Below are 14,813 nucleotides of genomic sequence, written 5' to 3'. Positions count from 1 at the left end.
AATTACTGCACCACAATCAATCTCAAGCATTCATGCTCTTATGAATGTTGATAATATCTTTGAATGTGGAAAAAAAGTAAGATTTACTTTAATAGCATGTCTCAGCTGCAGAACAAATGAGGCTCAAACATAGTAGCGTTTGGGAACAGACTTGTATAATATTGTGTTTGACTGAAAGGAGGAATTCATACGATAGTGCACTTAACCATTAACACTTTGTTAGTTGTGTGCAAGCATTACTGGTAACTTTTCAACATTTATTCCTGGAAAACAATTCAAGTGATTGTTTTAGCACTTTAAAATACTTGAACTTTAACCCAATTTGTTTTCTCAGCTAGTTTGGAATTGACTTACCTGGGCTATTCTTTTATCTGACTTTTAGAAATCCTGAAGAAAAGATTAATGAGGTGTAAGGAGTGCAAGTGAGGATTCCATTTCTACATCACCCTACTTGCTGAGATTGTTTTGCTTCCAACAGTACATAAGAGCCCAAGAATGTGCTAGGCGAAAGAAGACGACGGTCCATTTAGTTTGCTTTCCTGACAGTCGCTTGAAATGTTGTGTCCCAAACTATATACTGTATCCTGAGATATTATTTTTTAACAGAAATCTATCTAATTTGTTTGTGAAAGAAATGACATTTTCTGCTTCCACTGACTCCCGAGGGAGGCTGGACCATAAGTTTACTACTCGCTCACTGAAGTACAAACTGGCTATTGAAATACTGACCTTGAAGGTGTTGATTTTTGGGCTACAAATATACAGTCACAACACTTAACAATAGACTTTGCTTTCAATACAAAATATATTCAATTATAACGATTCTATCTTTGTTTGTGTGAGCCTGGTGAGGACCTGTATCAATAAAACGTAATGAGAGTAAACCTTGGCGTTTGGGATGCATTCCCCCCTCTGTGCCACATGAATCAGTTTAAGATATTGAGGGCACCACCGTTTCATATGAAATGGGAGAACTGCCAGTGCCAAAACCTTGAAATTTACTCACTGTGCATAAGCTGTGAACATCTGGAAAAGGCAAAGGAATGTCAGGAGTACATTTATCTTCACTGACTGGACCCAACATACACAAAGGCAATTTATGTCATGTGTTGCCTATTACATAATTACTTCAGCAACATATACCTGAAGGCTAGGCACACCTAATACCAACGTTTATATTGAGTCCCAGCGGTGTAATCCAGATAGAGTGAATCGATGCGTGCAGATTGAGTGGAACTACTTTATTTATACCTCTGGCTCACAGCATGGCAAATCTACAAGACCAATAAATAACATTTCTTTTCTGCCTGCATGCATTTGCCTGCATTTTCACGTTAGGTGCTACGTACACTTTTGCAGTGATCCCCAGAGACAGTAACATTTATATGATATTAACCACCAAACTGGGGTGAAAATCTACATCAGCAGAATTCAAAGCTGCACTAATTCCTCCTTACAAACAGATTCAGACTTACTCACATCAACTGCTTATATCTGATGTACAGTCACCTCTTTTCATCTTATTTTGGTTTCTTAAATCTTCACTTAAGGCTCTATCTTTGTTTTATGACTTCAGCTATGGGCCGGAGGTCAGTGGGCATTGTAGTTGAGTGCATTTTGAATGAAGACAATTTAAGAGATTCGATTGATTTGTAATTATAAAGTTGGAGTTTCAGGCCCCTGATATTCACAGGCATGAACCTCCTTAGGGGGAGAAAGAGCCTTCGTAGGAGCAGATTTGTGCCTTCTTAACTCAGGACACTGAGGCCAATTAATTGTGGCAGCTCAAACGATCACCTAACCCAGCAAGACGGATATGATAAGTCTCTTTTTTTAATACCAGAGAAGCAATTTCTCAAGATCCAGGTGTTAGCAGTAGAATCATACTGGAATTAGTTACCAAACATAGAAAAGAAAAAGGCTGCTTAAAAATAGATGTTACAAAAACATAATCATTAGCACGGTCTGGCAACACATACCTGAAGGCATGTTGGAGCTGAGCCAGTGCAGGCAGGTGCAGGCATCGTGCTCCCATTCATCTCCTGCCTAATTGTCAGTTCCCCAAGACGTATTTGCACAGAGACAGATGCAACAGGCACCAGGCTACATCTGTGCTGTACGTGCGACCCGCTCTGTGTGTGTGTGTGTTGAAAAGTGAAATGTGAAGGGTGCTTCTGAAATGATTTATACGTAATTATTTTAAACAAACATCTACAAGGCAAGGCATGTGGGTACTGAACAGAAATGGTCAGGTACAAAGCGTTTGAGTTTGTTATTTTTTAAAAAAATGAATGCAGGACTGACTACTCATATTATATACTGTAAAAAAATATACTTGCCTATTGGCCAGAACTACATGCAGGTGATTGCTGTTAGTTCGGAGGTACTTGTTTTTCACATGTCCAATAAGTCGGGCTTTATGTTTTTTTAATTAGGTATCAAAGGAGGGATAATTTCTCGAATGATGAGCTGCCACATGATTAGATGTTATTCATTCAAACTCTGTTATTCATTATGAACATTGGCAACTAGACCAGAACCATAAATGATCACATGCACTGTGTTGAAAGTTGTTTATTCTTTTAGATGGCACAGTTTGAACAAGAGCACTTCTGTGCAAATGTAAAGTATCACTTGCATTCAAATCCAGACTGCTTCTGAATTTGTGCCATCATGTCCTGTTTAAGTGCAGGAAAAGGAAATGAAGGGGTGGAGGCAGTGGGACTGGAAAATTTAACATAACCAATAAATCAAAAGGACACAGATTATCTCAGAGGAGGAAAGATGTCCAAACGGGTTTAAATATCCTGCAGAGAAAAGTGGATATGTGTAATATTCTACCTAGGGAGCCAGTGAATGCAATCTGTGTCAAATGAAAAGTTCATAACAACTTGGTGTAGAAAATGATTGTGGGTTCTAAAAGATAAGAGTGAAGCAAGTTTGCTTACTTGTTTACTGTTTACTTTTGGACTGAGCAGATAGACCTCAATCCAATGGGGTGGGAGAGGAAATTTGCCTCTGGGAGCAATAATGGATAACATTGCATCACATCACATGTTTTGTTCCTATAATTTTGCATATGCTCTCAATGCTTTTGCACTAATTGTTAACGTCTTTGATTTGTAAAAGTACATCGATTTTGAACATATTGATTGCTGTTTGAAGAGGTATTTCAATAATCTGCAAGACCTAAGTGACTTGGAGTACATCAAAAGAACAGTTTATACTACAGTTTAGAAACTAATATAGGGCCCACATCAGCACCATTTCTGACGTTTACTGTTTAACATTTCTGATGTCTGTTCATATTCCATCTCTTTCATGATGTTCCATTATACCACAACTCTCCAGCATGCTTGTGTTGGCTGTTTATAATGCCTTTGACTTCCTCTGTTTTTTCAGCCAATATAATTATACCATGTTCCTTCCAACATTAAGAAAGAACTTGATTGATGATAGTTACCTAATGTGTTCAACGTGTGTGTTGAACTTATGTAAATATGACTTTACTCTTTGGCACTGCCCGATCACCATTTTTGCTCTATTTGTAAAACTCAAAAGCGTGTAGTTCATTTAAAATGTTTTAAAGTCAGTGAAAGCACTCTTTAGGGAGTAATTCTGCTCACCCAGCTGTAAATAGTAACCGTGTTGTTAGTTGATTGGTGGATCGCTTTACTGGAGAAAATAATCCTTTAAACAAACATTAATGTGGTAACGCAATCCACGACTATTTGTGGGACACTGCTGTGTGCAATTAGCTGCTGCGGTTGGCCCACAAAATATACATTCAATTCATTTTACAGTGTGCTCTGTGAAGCTCTTTGAGACATCTCAAAGAAGTGATAAGGCGCTATATCAAATGCAATAATTATTATTTATTATTATAATTGTTCTATGTAGAATTTGCATACAATTGTGTGAAGTTTCTCCATTTTTTTTCACCTCTCATCTTCACCCCTCTTGAAGGTACTGACTCCTTATCCTGTCACTGGGATACAAATCAACAGTGCCCTGAATGTAGCTCCCCAGCTATTGGCATGGCTGATAGTAAGTTACTGAGCTAACTCAGCACAAACTAAAGTCTCAGCCTGAATGTTTCTGCTCAATATGAAGGTTACGTTCCCCACCTTGTTATTAGGGAACTATATTTGTGTTGCTGTTTGAATTTAGTTTCTAAAAAAATTCAAAATTCATAAAGCATTTCAGAAAAAAAGTATCACTGTGCACAGGGGAAAACAATTGGAATTTAAGAGTTTTCTAAAAGATTTTCAACAGAGAGGAGGCCCCCTGTTATCTCAAAAGTTATTACAGTTTCTGGGTTTCAATCATGCACACATTATTCAATAGAGAACAAATACTGTTCTCTATCGAATAAACTATTCAGTGAAAAATACGTTTTTACAATTTAATCCCAGCATTCTGAAATCTTTATTAAACACGTTTGTTCAAATGAAATCCAGAGGTGAAATTTGCAATATCTCATAAAAAGTTTAAAGTGGTACTTATCACGTCAAATCTTTGATGAAATGTTGCCAAATTCACTCCATAATCTTAAAATAACATTTTACAACATCTTGCTCTATTTATATTTGTTTCAGTGTTCCTAGGATACAGAAATCACCTAGAATCTCTGACCTAGTGCAAGGTAATTACATTTGCAGATGGCACCAAGCTAGTGGAAAATGCAAAATCAGAGGAGACAGCCAGAATTTATAATAAAGAAGGCTCGACGGTGCATGCAATTGGGTTCACTGGCTAATGAAGTTAAATATGGATTGAGGCAAGTTATTTCATATAGAAGGCAAAAGCAGTGGGTACATGAACTCCCTAAATAGAATAGAACTTGCCGAGGTGGAAGATGAAAGACACCTATGGGTCTAATCGCTCACTGTATTTAAATTGTGTGAGGCAGCAATAAACAAGGTAAACAGGATACTTTGTGAAATTAATAGTCTTTTCATCCTCAAATCATACTCAAACTGTAATGTTCTGGGTCAGGCTGCTCTGGGAGTACCATGTACAGTTCTAGTTGCAGAGATATAAAGAGGCCACCTTGACAGGAGACTTTACAGAGAGGACGTTACAGAGACATGTACGCCACTATCGGGGTTGAGAAAGTAAATCCAGGACATTACTTTCAGATATGCCAAGGCAGTAAGACAAATGGTCACATATAATAATAATAATAATCCTGGCATTCGATATAGCGCTTTTCACGTCGGGAGGACGTCCCAAAGCGCTTCACAGAACACACTGTAAAGTGAATTGACTGTATATTTGTGGGCGAACGCGGCAGCCAATTGCGCACAGCAATGTCCCACAACCAGTCGTAGATTGAAAATTACCAATTTTATTTATTTTTTGGTTTTGGAGGGATTATTATTAGGTGTGTGAAGTAAGGAAACTTGCCCAAGGTTTCGCCCTGTCTGGAATTGAACTCAGGTCTCTCACTTGCAAAGCGAGTGCTCTAACCACTGAGCTACAGGACTCCACATGTTCAGTGTTGTGGAGGGTAATTTTACGACAGGCTTTGAGGTATTTATTACAGAGAGGGTAATCAATAGGTAAAACTGGTTATCAGGAATTGTGGTGTTGCCAGGATACTGAATTCATTTAGGAATAATCTTGATGATGCAATGAGACAGTGGATGGGTTGGTATTCAAGAAATGTTATTACTGTAGAAGGATAAGTTCAACTGGACTCTGCCCATACCTTTCTATTTGCTTGCGTCACTTCAAAATAGTTTATGGCACTATCAGGATGTAGTCACATCCTCCTATGGATTGTCTTTCAAAAGATATTTGCAATACTTAAGAAGCACCCATCAAAAGATTAGTAGAAACCCAAAATAATTCTCCCTAAGAGCTTACAGAATGGCCTCTTTCTGTGCTGAAATGTCTATGTTAGACATCTTCATGAAAAGATGGATTGTATTTTTCATGGATGCTTTAATCATTTATAAATTTAAATCCTGTCTGAATGCAGTACTTACTGCCTAACTATCATATTCTTTTTTCCTTCAGTGCACAAACAGAATTAGCACAGTAACTGAAAAGTCTGCATGGGGTTTGCAAACTAGGTGACAAGTGTTTGTTTACCGGCTGTATTTTGTGAAATTAAAAAAAAATCTAAATCACAGATGGCTCAAATCAAAACTACAGATGTCTGATCCTGCTGCTGTTTGGCATGATGGATGAAAGTTTGCTGTATGAACATCATGCCACAAGAATAACAACTTGTATATTTTGGCAGTCACCGAGTTGCAATTGAACAAACACTTTTCACGCAAGTTTTTTTTAAAAAAGTTAGGATCAAAAGCAAACGGTATAGAATATCTAGAGAGTCGTAATGCGAGAAAAATAAGCGAGAATGTGAAAACAGTTAATTATTATTGGAGAAAAAAATCATGGTTATGGAAATGGAGTTTACATGAGGTTATTAACAAGGAATTTAGGAAAACAGGCTATTCAGCCCATCCAGACAATTCTACCATTTGTTAGATTTTAGCAAATATTTTCATCCCAATGCTCTACCTTTTGCCGTACTTTTAACACCTCTATTGCCTGAGTGACTGTCTATCTCTCTTATAACCATCCCTTTTATAATTTTCTTGAATGATTTAGTAATAATACTGGATGATTGATGATGTAAAAGAGAAAATAACCTTCTGCAAAGGTTTTGACAACACAATGAGATGCCCTGAAATCAAACTGAGAATAAATTTCAATTATTTAAACCATGGTGTACCATGATTTAGTTCAATCATCCAGGTGTACTCTTCATCTATAATAGACAATCATGTTTTGAAAGAATACTCCACGTCCAAAAACGATAATCATCCTTGCATTTGAAATAATATCTACTCACGTCTTCGAAACATCACAGGATTTTATTGTGAAACCTAGTGTGTAGTTGTAGGCAAACACTGCAGCCAAGTTATCCACGCATAACGATGGTGTGAATGTCTTAATTTATCTGGAGGACTGCGGGCCAGGACATGGGGAGAGATGCCCTTCCCTTTTCGAATAATGCCATGCGATTTTTAACATTGAGCTGAACAGGCACACGGGACCTCAGTTTAATATCTCACATGACCCACGGCAGCTTTGACAACACGGGCACTCCCAGGCTGCTGGGTGAATACAGGTAAGGACATAAACTGAGATTGTGAGTATACAAGTGATGGATTATATCAAGTAGAAAAAAAGTTTCATATGAAGTTCCAGAGCGTGGGGAGAGAGAGGCTGAAGGCCCGCCTGCCAATTGTAGGGCGGGCAAGGCAGGGGACGTGAAGCAGGCCCAGCGGAGGGAGCGGACAGGTTGGTAGGGGGTTAGCTGGTCAGGAGCTAGAGAGGAGCAAGGCCGTGGAAAGTTTTCAAGGCGAGGACCAGGATCTTGAACCGTATCATCTGAGTGATAATAATTAAGTTCATTTTTTACATTTTCAATTACACTCAGGTAATGTTTAACTTTAACTGTAGTGTTTTAAAGTTAAGATATATATTTCAAGGTTGAGTGGCATGAATATTATGGTATTGCATTCTCTCTTAGTGTTAGAGTGCCAAAGAGTGAAATTGTATCTAATTATTTAGTTCATTGAGGTATTTCCCCCAAATGTGGCAGAACATTAAGGGTTAACTTGAAATTTCATGAATAGCATTGATTAGATAATACAATTTACACTGACAAAATGAGTTTAAACCTCATCATAATCCCAAGCTTTTGATTGCATTTGGAGCACACTTGCTTATCTGAAATTCTTGAGCAGGTTATAACCTTGCACTTAAAGAGATTAGGGTGTAAGTCAGGAAACTGGGGTGAAATGTTTCAATGCTGATTACATAACACCCTGGAAGTGGAAGGATGGAAAACAACTAAAGATCTAATATTTTTTTAAAGCCTAGAAACATGATTCTGGGTATAAAGTTCTGCGAGATTGACGTGCTCTGTAGAAAATATTGGAATGCATTAAGAAGGAATTGATTTAAGCTTCATAAAAACAAAAGCAATAAATGCAGAGCAATGCGGTTTATAAAGAATAGGTCATGGAATACAAATCTTTTCAAAACGTTTGTACCAGAATTAGCGAGTGTTGGTAAAGAGGTGGACTCTACATACCATGACCTCCAAAAAGCATTTGATATAATGCTGAACAAAAGGTTTCTGACTGAAATGCCAGCTCCTGAGATAATGATGGATTATTAATTGTCCCAATAACAGAAAGCAAATGACAGTGATCAATGGCAGAAGATCCTATTATTTAGCCATGCTGTCTAGAATATTTTGGGATATAATACGACTGTTTGTGGGATGCTGCTATGCACAATCGGCTGCCGTGTTCCACCCACAAAATATACAGTCAATTTACTTTACAATGTATTCTTTGAAGCGCTTTGAGATGTCTCAACAATGTGTTAAGGCGCTATATCAAATGTAAGGATTATTATTATTTGTCCTGAATCTGTACCTTTCCTAATACTTAGACAAGGGGGTGAAACATAATGTGATAATGTCACATGCCCCATTTCCTGAAAGTATTGAACACTCAATTATGCAGATAATAATAATCCTTGCATTTCATATAGTGCTTCATCATGGTCTCAAAGTGCTTTACAGAATTTTCTATAAAGTGCCAGTGACTGTATTTGTTAGGTGAACATGGCAGCCAATTTGCACAGCAAAGTCCAACAAACAATCGTGAATTGAATGACTGATTTTAACAGGAGTGTTGATAAGCAGGACATCAGGTTAAACTCCCTTCTCTTTTCTGCTAGTGCTGGATTTGTTGGAGGTGCCATCCTTCAGATGAAACTTTAAATCGAGTTTCCATTTGCCTATTTAGGTTAACATTAAAAATCCCATGGCAAAATTGAAACGGAGGGTTTCCTGGTGTTCTGGCAAACAATCACTCAATGAACAAATTAGTCATTCACTTCATTGCTGTGACACTTGTGTATGCAAACTGAGTGGCCACATTCACCTACAAATGCTACTGTACAAAAATGCTTTGAAGCGCTTTAAGAACTTTTGACGAGATAAGGAGGTACGTCAAATGCAAGGACTATTATCATTATAGATTTAAGTGACATAGATTCGTTGAAGAGAGCTAAGAGAAAAGTGACAAGGTTGAATTGAGGACTAAGATTCTAGCATAGGAAGAGAAATTCACAGAACTTAACTTGTGCCCATCAGAGAAAAGAACATGATCCAATATTAAGACAAATGGTTACTACATATAAGATTTCACCTCTCCACTCATTCTCCAGAGGAATATTTGTATATATAGATAGTCTTCGAATTTCAAAAGTAATGAAGCAAAAACTGCAGAAAATTAATTTTCACAATTCAGTCCCAGTCTCCTTCCCTCAACAGACACCTCCTCCTCCTTGCTCAGTCTCTGTAGCACACAAATCATTGTGTGGAACATTTGTTCATTGCTCAGTCCTCACCTATCCCTTTACATTCTCCAATCCTGTTTTCTCCTTTTGTAAATGGAGAACTAGAGGGTGCAAGTATAAAGTAGCAATGAATCAAACAAATCTTTAGATGATAAATATTTAATCTTTAGTCATAACTTAAATTCGGACTACCCATCATCACCGTAGTTGCTGAGCTCCATACTCTCAAGGGCAGTGCAGTCAGCTTACCAGACCTGCATACAAGTGATCCAGATGGTGGTGCGACCAATACTTTATGACGGCAAGAATATGACTCTTTCAATTTATGCTATGTCCCTGTCTAATGGTATTGTTGAATCATAGTCTATAACTTATTTTACAAGGGATTTGGATAGATGCTTGAATATTAAAAGGTATGTGGTATGAGACAAGAGAGTGGTCTGGACAAGCCAACTCACATAGAGAAAAATATCAATGCAGATGTGATGGTCTAAAAGGTCAGTTTGTAATATTCTAGAATTTTATTCTATGTTCCCTCTCTAATGCAACCCAATACCTTACTTGTCTTTTTCCCATTGTTAAATACTAGCTGTTGATATTTTAGAAATTCAGAATAACCCCAAGCTGTCTTTGTGATCAATTCCATTCAACACACATCCCCTTTGTTGACCCCTTGCTCTCAAACTATTTATTTTACATTTAATAACACTTATTGAGTTAAAGTGTAAAGTATATTTTGTCATCTGAAAACATTATGCAAGGGGCTTATTTTTGTTATTATACAGCTCATGACTAATTAAGTCCTGACTAAGTGGAGTCCTGTAGCTCAGTGGTTAGAGCACTCGCTTTGCAAGTGAGAGACCTGAGTTCAATTCCAGGCAGAAGGAAACCTTAAGCAAGTTTCCTTACTCCACACAGAGCCTAATAATAATCCCTCCAAAAAACAAAACAATAATAAATTGGTCATTTTCAATCTACGACTTGGCTGCCGCGTTCGCCCACAAATATACAGTCAATTCACTTCACAGTATATTCTGTGAAGCGTTTTGGGACGTCTAGAAGACGTGAAAAACGCTATATCAAATGCAAGGATTATTATTATTATTATTAGAACCTCTGTTTTGAATATAAATTCTGTTTAGTTAGAATTTGTCTAAACAAAATCTTTGCTCCATTGGAATAAAAAGTAAATCCTCCGTGTTTCCTCAAGTTCACAATGAAGAGATAGGAGGTATAGAACTAGCAGCTGATCATTCTTGCTGCTACACGTGCAAAGCAAGAATGATTGTGGAGGGAGTAAAATCGATTTTCTATTTAGTCTCTTTGTAAATCATAACTTCAAACTGACCCGTATCGAGGATCCAAAGCGATAGCGCGAGGGTACACCATGGCACCTGCGATTAAGGTTGTCCGCATGCTGCCATCCAGCTTCGCTACTTCAATCTGTTCCATTTTGCTGTCTATCCAATAAATGTTTCCAGCAATCCAGTCGACTGCTAAACCTTCGGGAGTGTCTAGACCATGTTGCACAATAACTTCTACATTGCTCACAGCTGAAAAAACAGGTGAGAGAGCACCGTGGTTAGAAACATAATCCTTTCAGCATTAAAACAACATAGTCAATTGGTAGAACACTGTTCATTTTGTCCAATTTGTAACTGAGCAAAGCGCAAAGAAAATTTACGATTTTCCAACATATACCAACATATTGCATAAGTTTTATGTGTTTGCGGGACTCAATTTTTTTAAAAAAAGGTTTTTCTCCAAGAGCACAACATTGCCTACCGAAGCCTGAATGAATGAATATAATTTAAAAATATATATCCTTCGTTCTATTTCTGCTTGAGTTACAAGTTGTGCAGCAAAAATTGCAGCAATTCTGTTTTTTCTAGGACCTAATTGAATATATACAGCATCTAGAAAGCACAAAAAAAATCTTTCATGAGTGCAACTTAGATCCTTGTAGCTCAGCATGATCTTTGTTCCACCCAAGGAGTGTTGCTACCTTTCCAAACCAAACAAGTAGCATAAGTGGGCAACTTATTCCTACCAGCCTTTTTTTTTGCTGCTTCACATGCAAAATAAAAGACTGTGCCGCAGAATGATAACCGAAAACATAATGGTGCAACATTAGTAACTAATGTCATTGACTACATTTTTGTTTACAGGTACAGTTATCTTGGGGATTAACACAAGAGTGGGTAATCCTAAATACCCACGGAGAGTTTCCAATTTGCACAATTGTCAAAAAGGTACATTTTCTTACATCTGAACCACTCAAACTCAACTTTCAAACTGATTAACACCCAATATTGAACCTACATTAGAGCTGCTGGTGAGTGCAAGTGCGATAATTCTGTATTCATAGGTTTATTATTACACTTTCTAATAATAAACCCACAAGACCATTGCGAAGCTCTAAAACAACAATAACAAATTATATTTGTATTGCAGCTTTCACGTTGGGAGGATGTCACAAGACACTGGGCAGTCAGGGATTTGGACCCGAGCAAGGGATTGGGAGCAGGAGTGGTGGAGGGCAGGGAGGGTAGGGTTAGGAGGCTGACCGATGGTGCAGTTGAAGAGGACGGTTTTGAGAATATAAAATATCATACCTCCGACCTCAGAGAGCTTTCCTTTGTAAATTTTATCTTCCACAACATCAGTCCAATAGAGAGAGCTTTGGTTGAAGTGAAAGTCAATCGCTATAGTGTTCCTCAAGCCAGGGACTAATAAATTATAGTCCTGTTTGTGAAGATCTAGCCTTCGAATCTCGTGACGAATGGAGAAAATTATATATGGCTCAAAAGGATCTGTTGAATGAAGAAAACCCAGATCTAAGTTTATTACATGAAATCAAACACACATTAAATGGAACGGTCATTGAAGGTTGGCATGGCCTACCTAAGCTAATGCAATTATCACCGTCCACTGCAAGCATCCAGCCCTTGTAGCAGGAGCATTTAATTGTCTTTTTGTGCTGCTCACACACTTGGCTACACTTGAGGTGTTTACTGCAGTAGTCGAGTACAACACAGGTCTTTTTATCTGAGCTCAGATGCATTCCTGCAGGACAAGAGCACACGATGCCTTCTCCAGTCACAAACGTGCAGTGGTGACTGCAACCTCCGTTATTCAGAAAGCACTCATCTGTGAACGAAAGCATCCATTTATTTTAAAAAGAACAACTCCCAAAGTCTTATCAAATACCCTTTACAGGAGACATAATTCAAAAACAACAACAAAATCTGAATTGATGGTTTCTGCCACAGTAAATCTTGCAGTGTTACATGACCTTGATCTCTCAAAGCACACCAACATCATGTCAAATATAATGAATTGTTATCGGATTGGGTTAGGTCATTTTGTAAATTCCCTCTACGTGTTGATTATATTGAGTTGCACTGAGTTTCCACCTCAACCTTGCATCATTGAATCAAATAAAAAAGGACAAACATGTCTCACAGGTCTTCCCAATGGAGATATTGAGGTAAGGAAACTATTAGTTACAATACAATATTACATTTGTATAGCGCCTTTCACATCAGGAGGACCTCCCAAGGCACTGAACAATTAGTGTTTCGGACCCGACCTAGGGGTCAGCATAAGAATCACACAGAAAAGACACATAAGTAAAGACAAGTAGAATTTAAGTCTGACATGTCAATCTACTTTTATGTTTAGATAAGATCTACTGCTGGGAATCTTTGTAATCAGATTTATTACTCCTATTTCCACTTGTTGAAACTGACAGATTGGAAAGGTCCAAACACACGAATGTTTAGCCATGAGGCCAAAGCGGGAGGGATTCCAATTTTGGAGGTCTTATTTGACTTGATATGTCTTTGTACTAAAAAAATAAACTTTGACAAATGGACCACGTGGGCTAAAAGAAACACTTCTCAGGAAAGTGGCAGAATTACTGCTAATTACTGTTGGAACAAGCACCTCTTGGCTTAAACCCTATCTCCAGCGGAGAACAACACGTATATCATGCTGAGACCTTGGTTCCAAGACTATCTCAAGATAGAGCTGAGATTCTCAAGATAGAGCTGAGATCTTGAAAATTGGTATGACATGCATAGGGGTTCCCTATTGAAGATATAGTTTATACCACAAGGTGCTTTTTTTATGGTAGTCAGGTGCCAATATAACTGCCAGTTTTTTTTAAGTGTTCCTTATCAACTCCATAATTAAATGCTGAAACAAAACCATTAGGGGTGAGATTTAAGAATACAAAGTGAATAAGTAGGGAACCATTCCTCATACAAAATCAAAATACTTATACAAATATTTTATTTAACAATCATCTAAACTTAGTTTTGAACTTAAATCATAGTTTGGCTAAGTTCTTATGTTCCATTTGAGTCGACTTGAAAAATTCTACTAAAGAGTGGGGCAAATTACAATCAAGCATCTGCTGAGAAAATATCAGTCATTACATTTACACTCTGTTGTAGATTTGTCAATTTGTGGGTATGACCTTTGTTCACTCCACAGACAAGCGATGCTATGTTGTGAGTGTTTTGCTCATCAAGGTAAGCTTGGGATTGGAATTCTTCCATTTCAAGATCCCAGTGTTAGCATTAAGTGTCCTCAGGTTAGATATAGTACAATCAGCTGCAGGGTTGTACCAATTAAATAACCCCCAGCCCCCACAGGGAATCTGAAATTTGCACAAAGCATCCTTTTGATCCATCACAATGAGACCGCCAAATTAGGGCCAGTTTTATGCTGTACAATTTTTTTTTGGTCAACCAGGTGAGAAACCCATCATGATGCTTAAGAGTAACCAAACTGAGATTTCCATGCATCCCATCTATACCATGGAAATTCCAGAGATGTTTATTGGAATGGGATGCACACATTTTCCCTGGAGAGAAGCATCCTGTTTACCTAATTATGAAAAGTATTAATTGCAGGTTGGCAAGAGCCAAGGCTTGGGGATCCAAAGTGTGTACTGGATTACTTCTGGAGTCTGTCCAGCTAAAACTGCATAGCTTGCCATTGAGCGTATTGCCTGGCAGGCTTTCCTGCTGCTTGTCTAGCTAGGGCAATCTGACCTGTTAGGGTTTTGGCTTGAAGATTTAATAGGAACAGAATGGGAAGTCCTGCTAATGAGCCAGGCTGGCTGTGCTGTCATCAGCAGTGCCTTGAGGTACTGCAGACCCACCTGGCTCAGGAGCCCAACTACCGAGACCACCACAGAGGATGGGCTCGATTCTGACATTCCGTTGCCAAACATGTCACCTTGGAGCCAGTTCAGCTTCGAGGAGGATGCTATACAAATGTTGATTGATTGATTGGATTGAGAATGTTCAACTCTGTTACACATTCATTTATGCTTATCTATTGGTTCATGTCAGAGACCAATTTATACCTGTGAGTTCACTTTTATGAATATTTGATACCTG

General features: G+C 38.1%; 1 protein-coding gene across 1 annotated transcript in view; it reads right to left on the bottom strand.

Moving 5' to 3' along the window:
• Positions 1–14,813, bottom strand: part of LOC103180487 (low-density lipoprotein receptor-related protein 1) — a 552,054-nt gene that overhangs the window by 226,196 nt on the left and 311,045 nt on the right. The window contains exons 23-25 of the mRNA XM_042336207.1: positions 12,304–12,549; positions 12,015–12,212; positions 10,748–10,952 (exon numbers count right to left, since the gene is read on the bottom strand). Coding sequence (XP_042192141.1) covers positions 10,748–10,952; positions 12,015–12,212; positions 12,304–12,549 — 649 coding nt within the window. The remainder of the gene's footprint in view (positions 1–10,747; positions 10,953–12,014; positions 12,213–12,303; positions 12,550–14,813) is intronic.

The sequence above is a fragment of the Callorhinchus milii genome, unplaced genomic scaffold (genome assembly GCF_018977255.1).
Source record: "Callorhinchus milii isolate IMCB2004 unplaced genomic scaffold, IMCB_Cmil_1.0 Scaffold6, whole genome shotgun sequence".
NCBI lineage: Eukaryota > Metazoa > Chordata > Chondrichthyes > Chimaeriformes > Callorhinchidae > Callorhinchus > Callorhinchus milii.
Note: the sequence above shows the minus strand (reverse complement) of the source record. Positions and strands in the feature narration are given on the sequence as shown.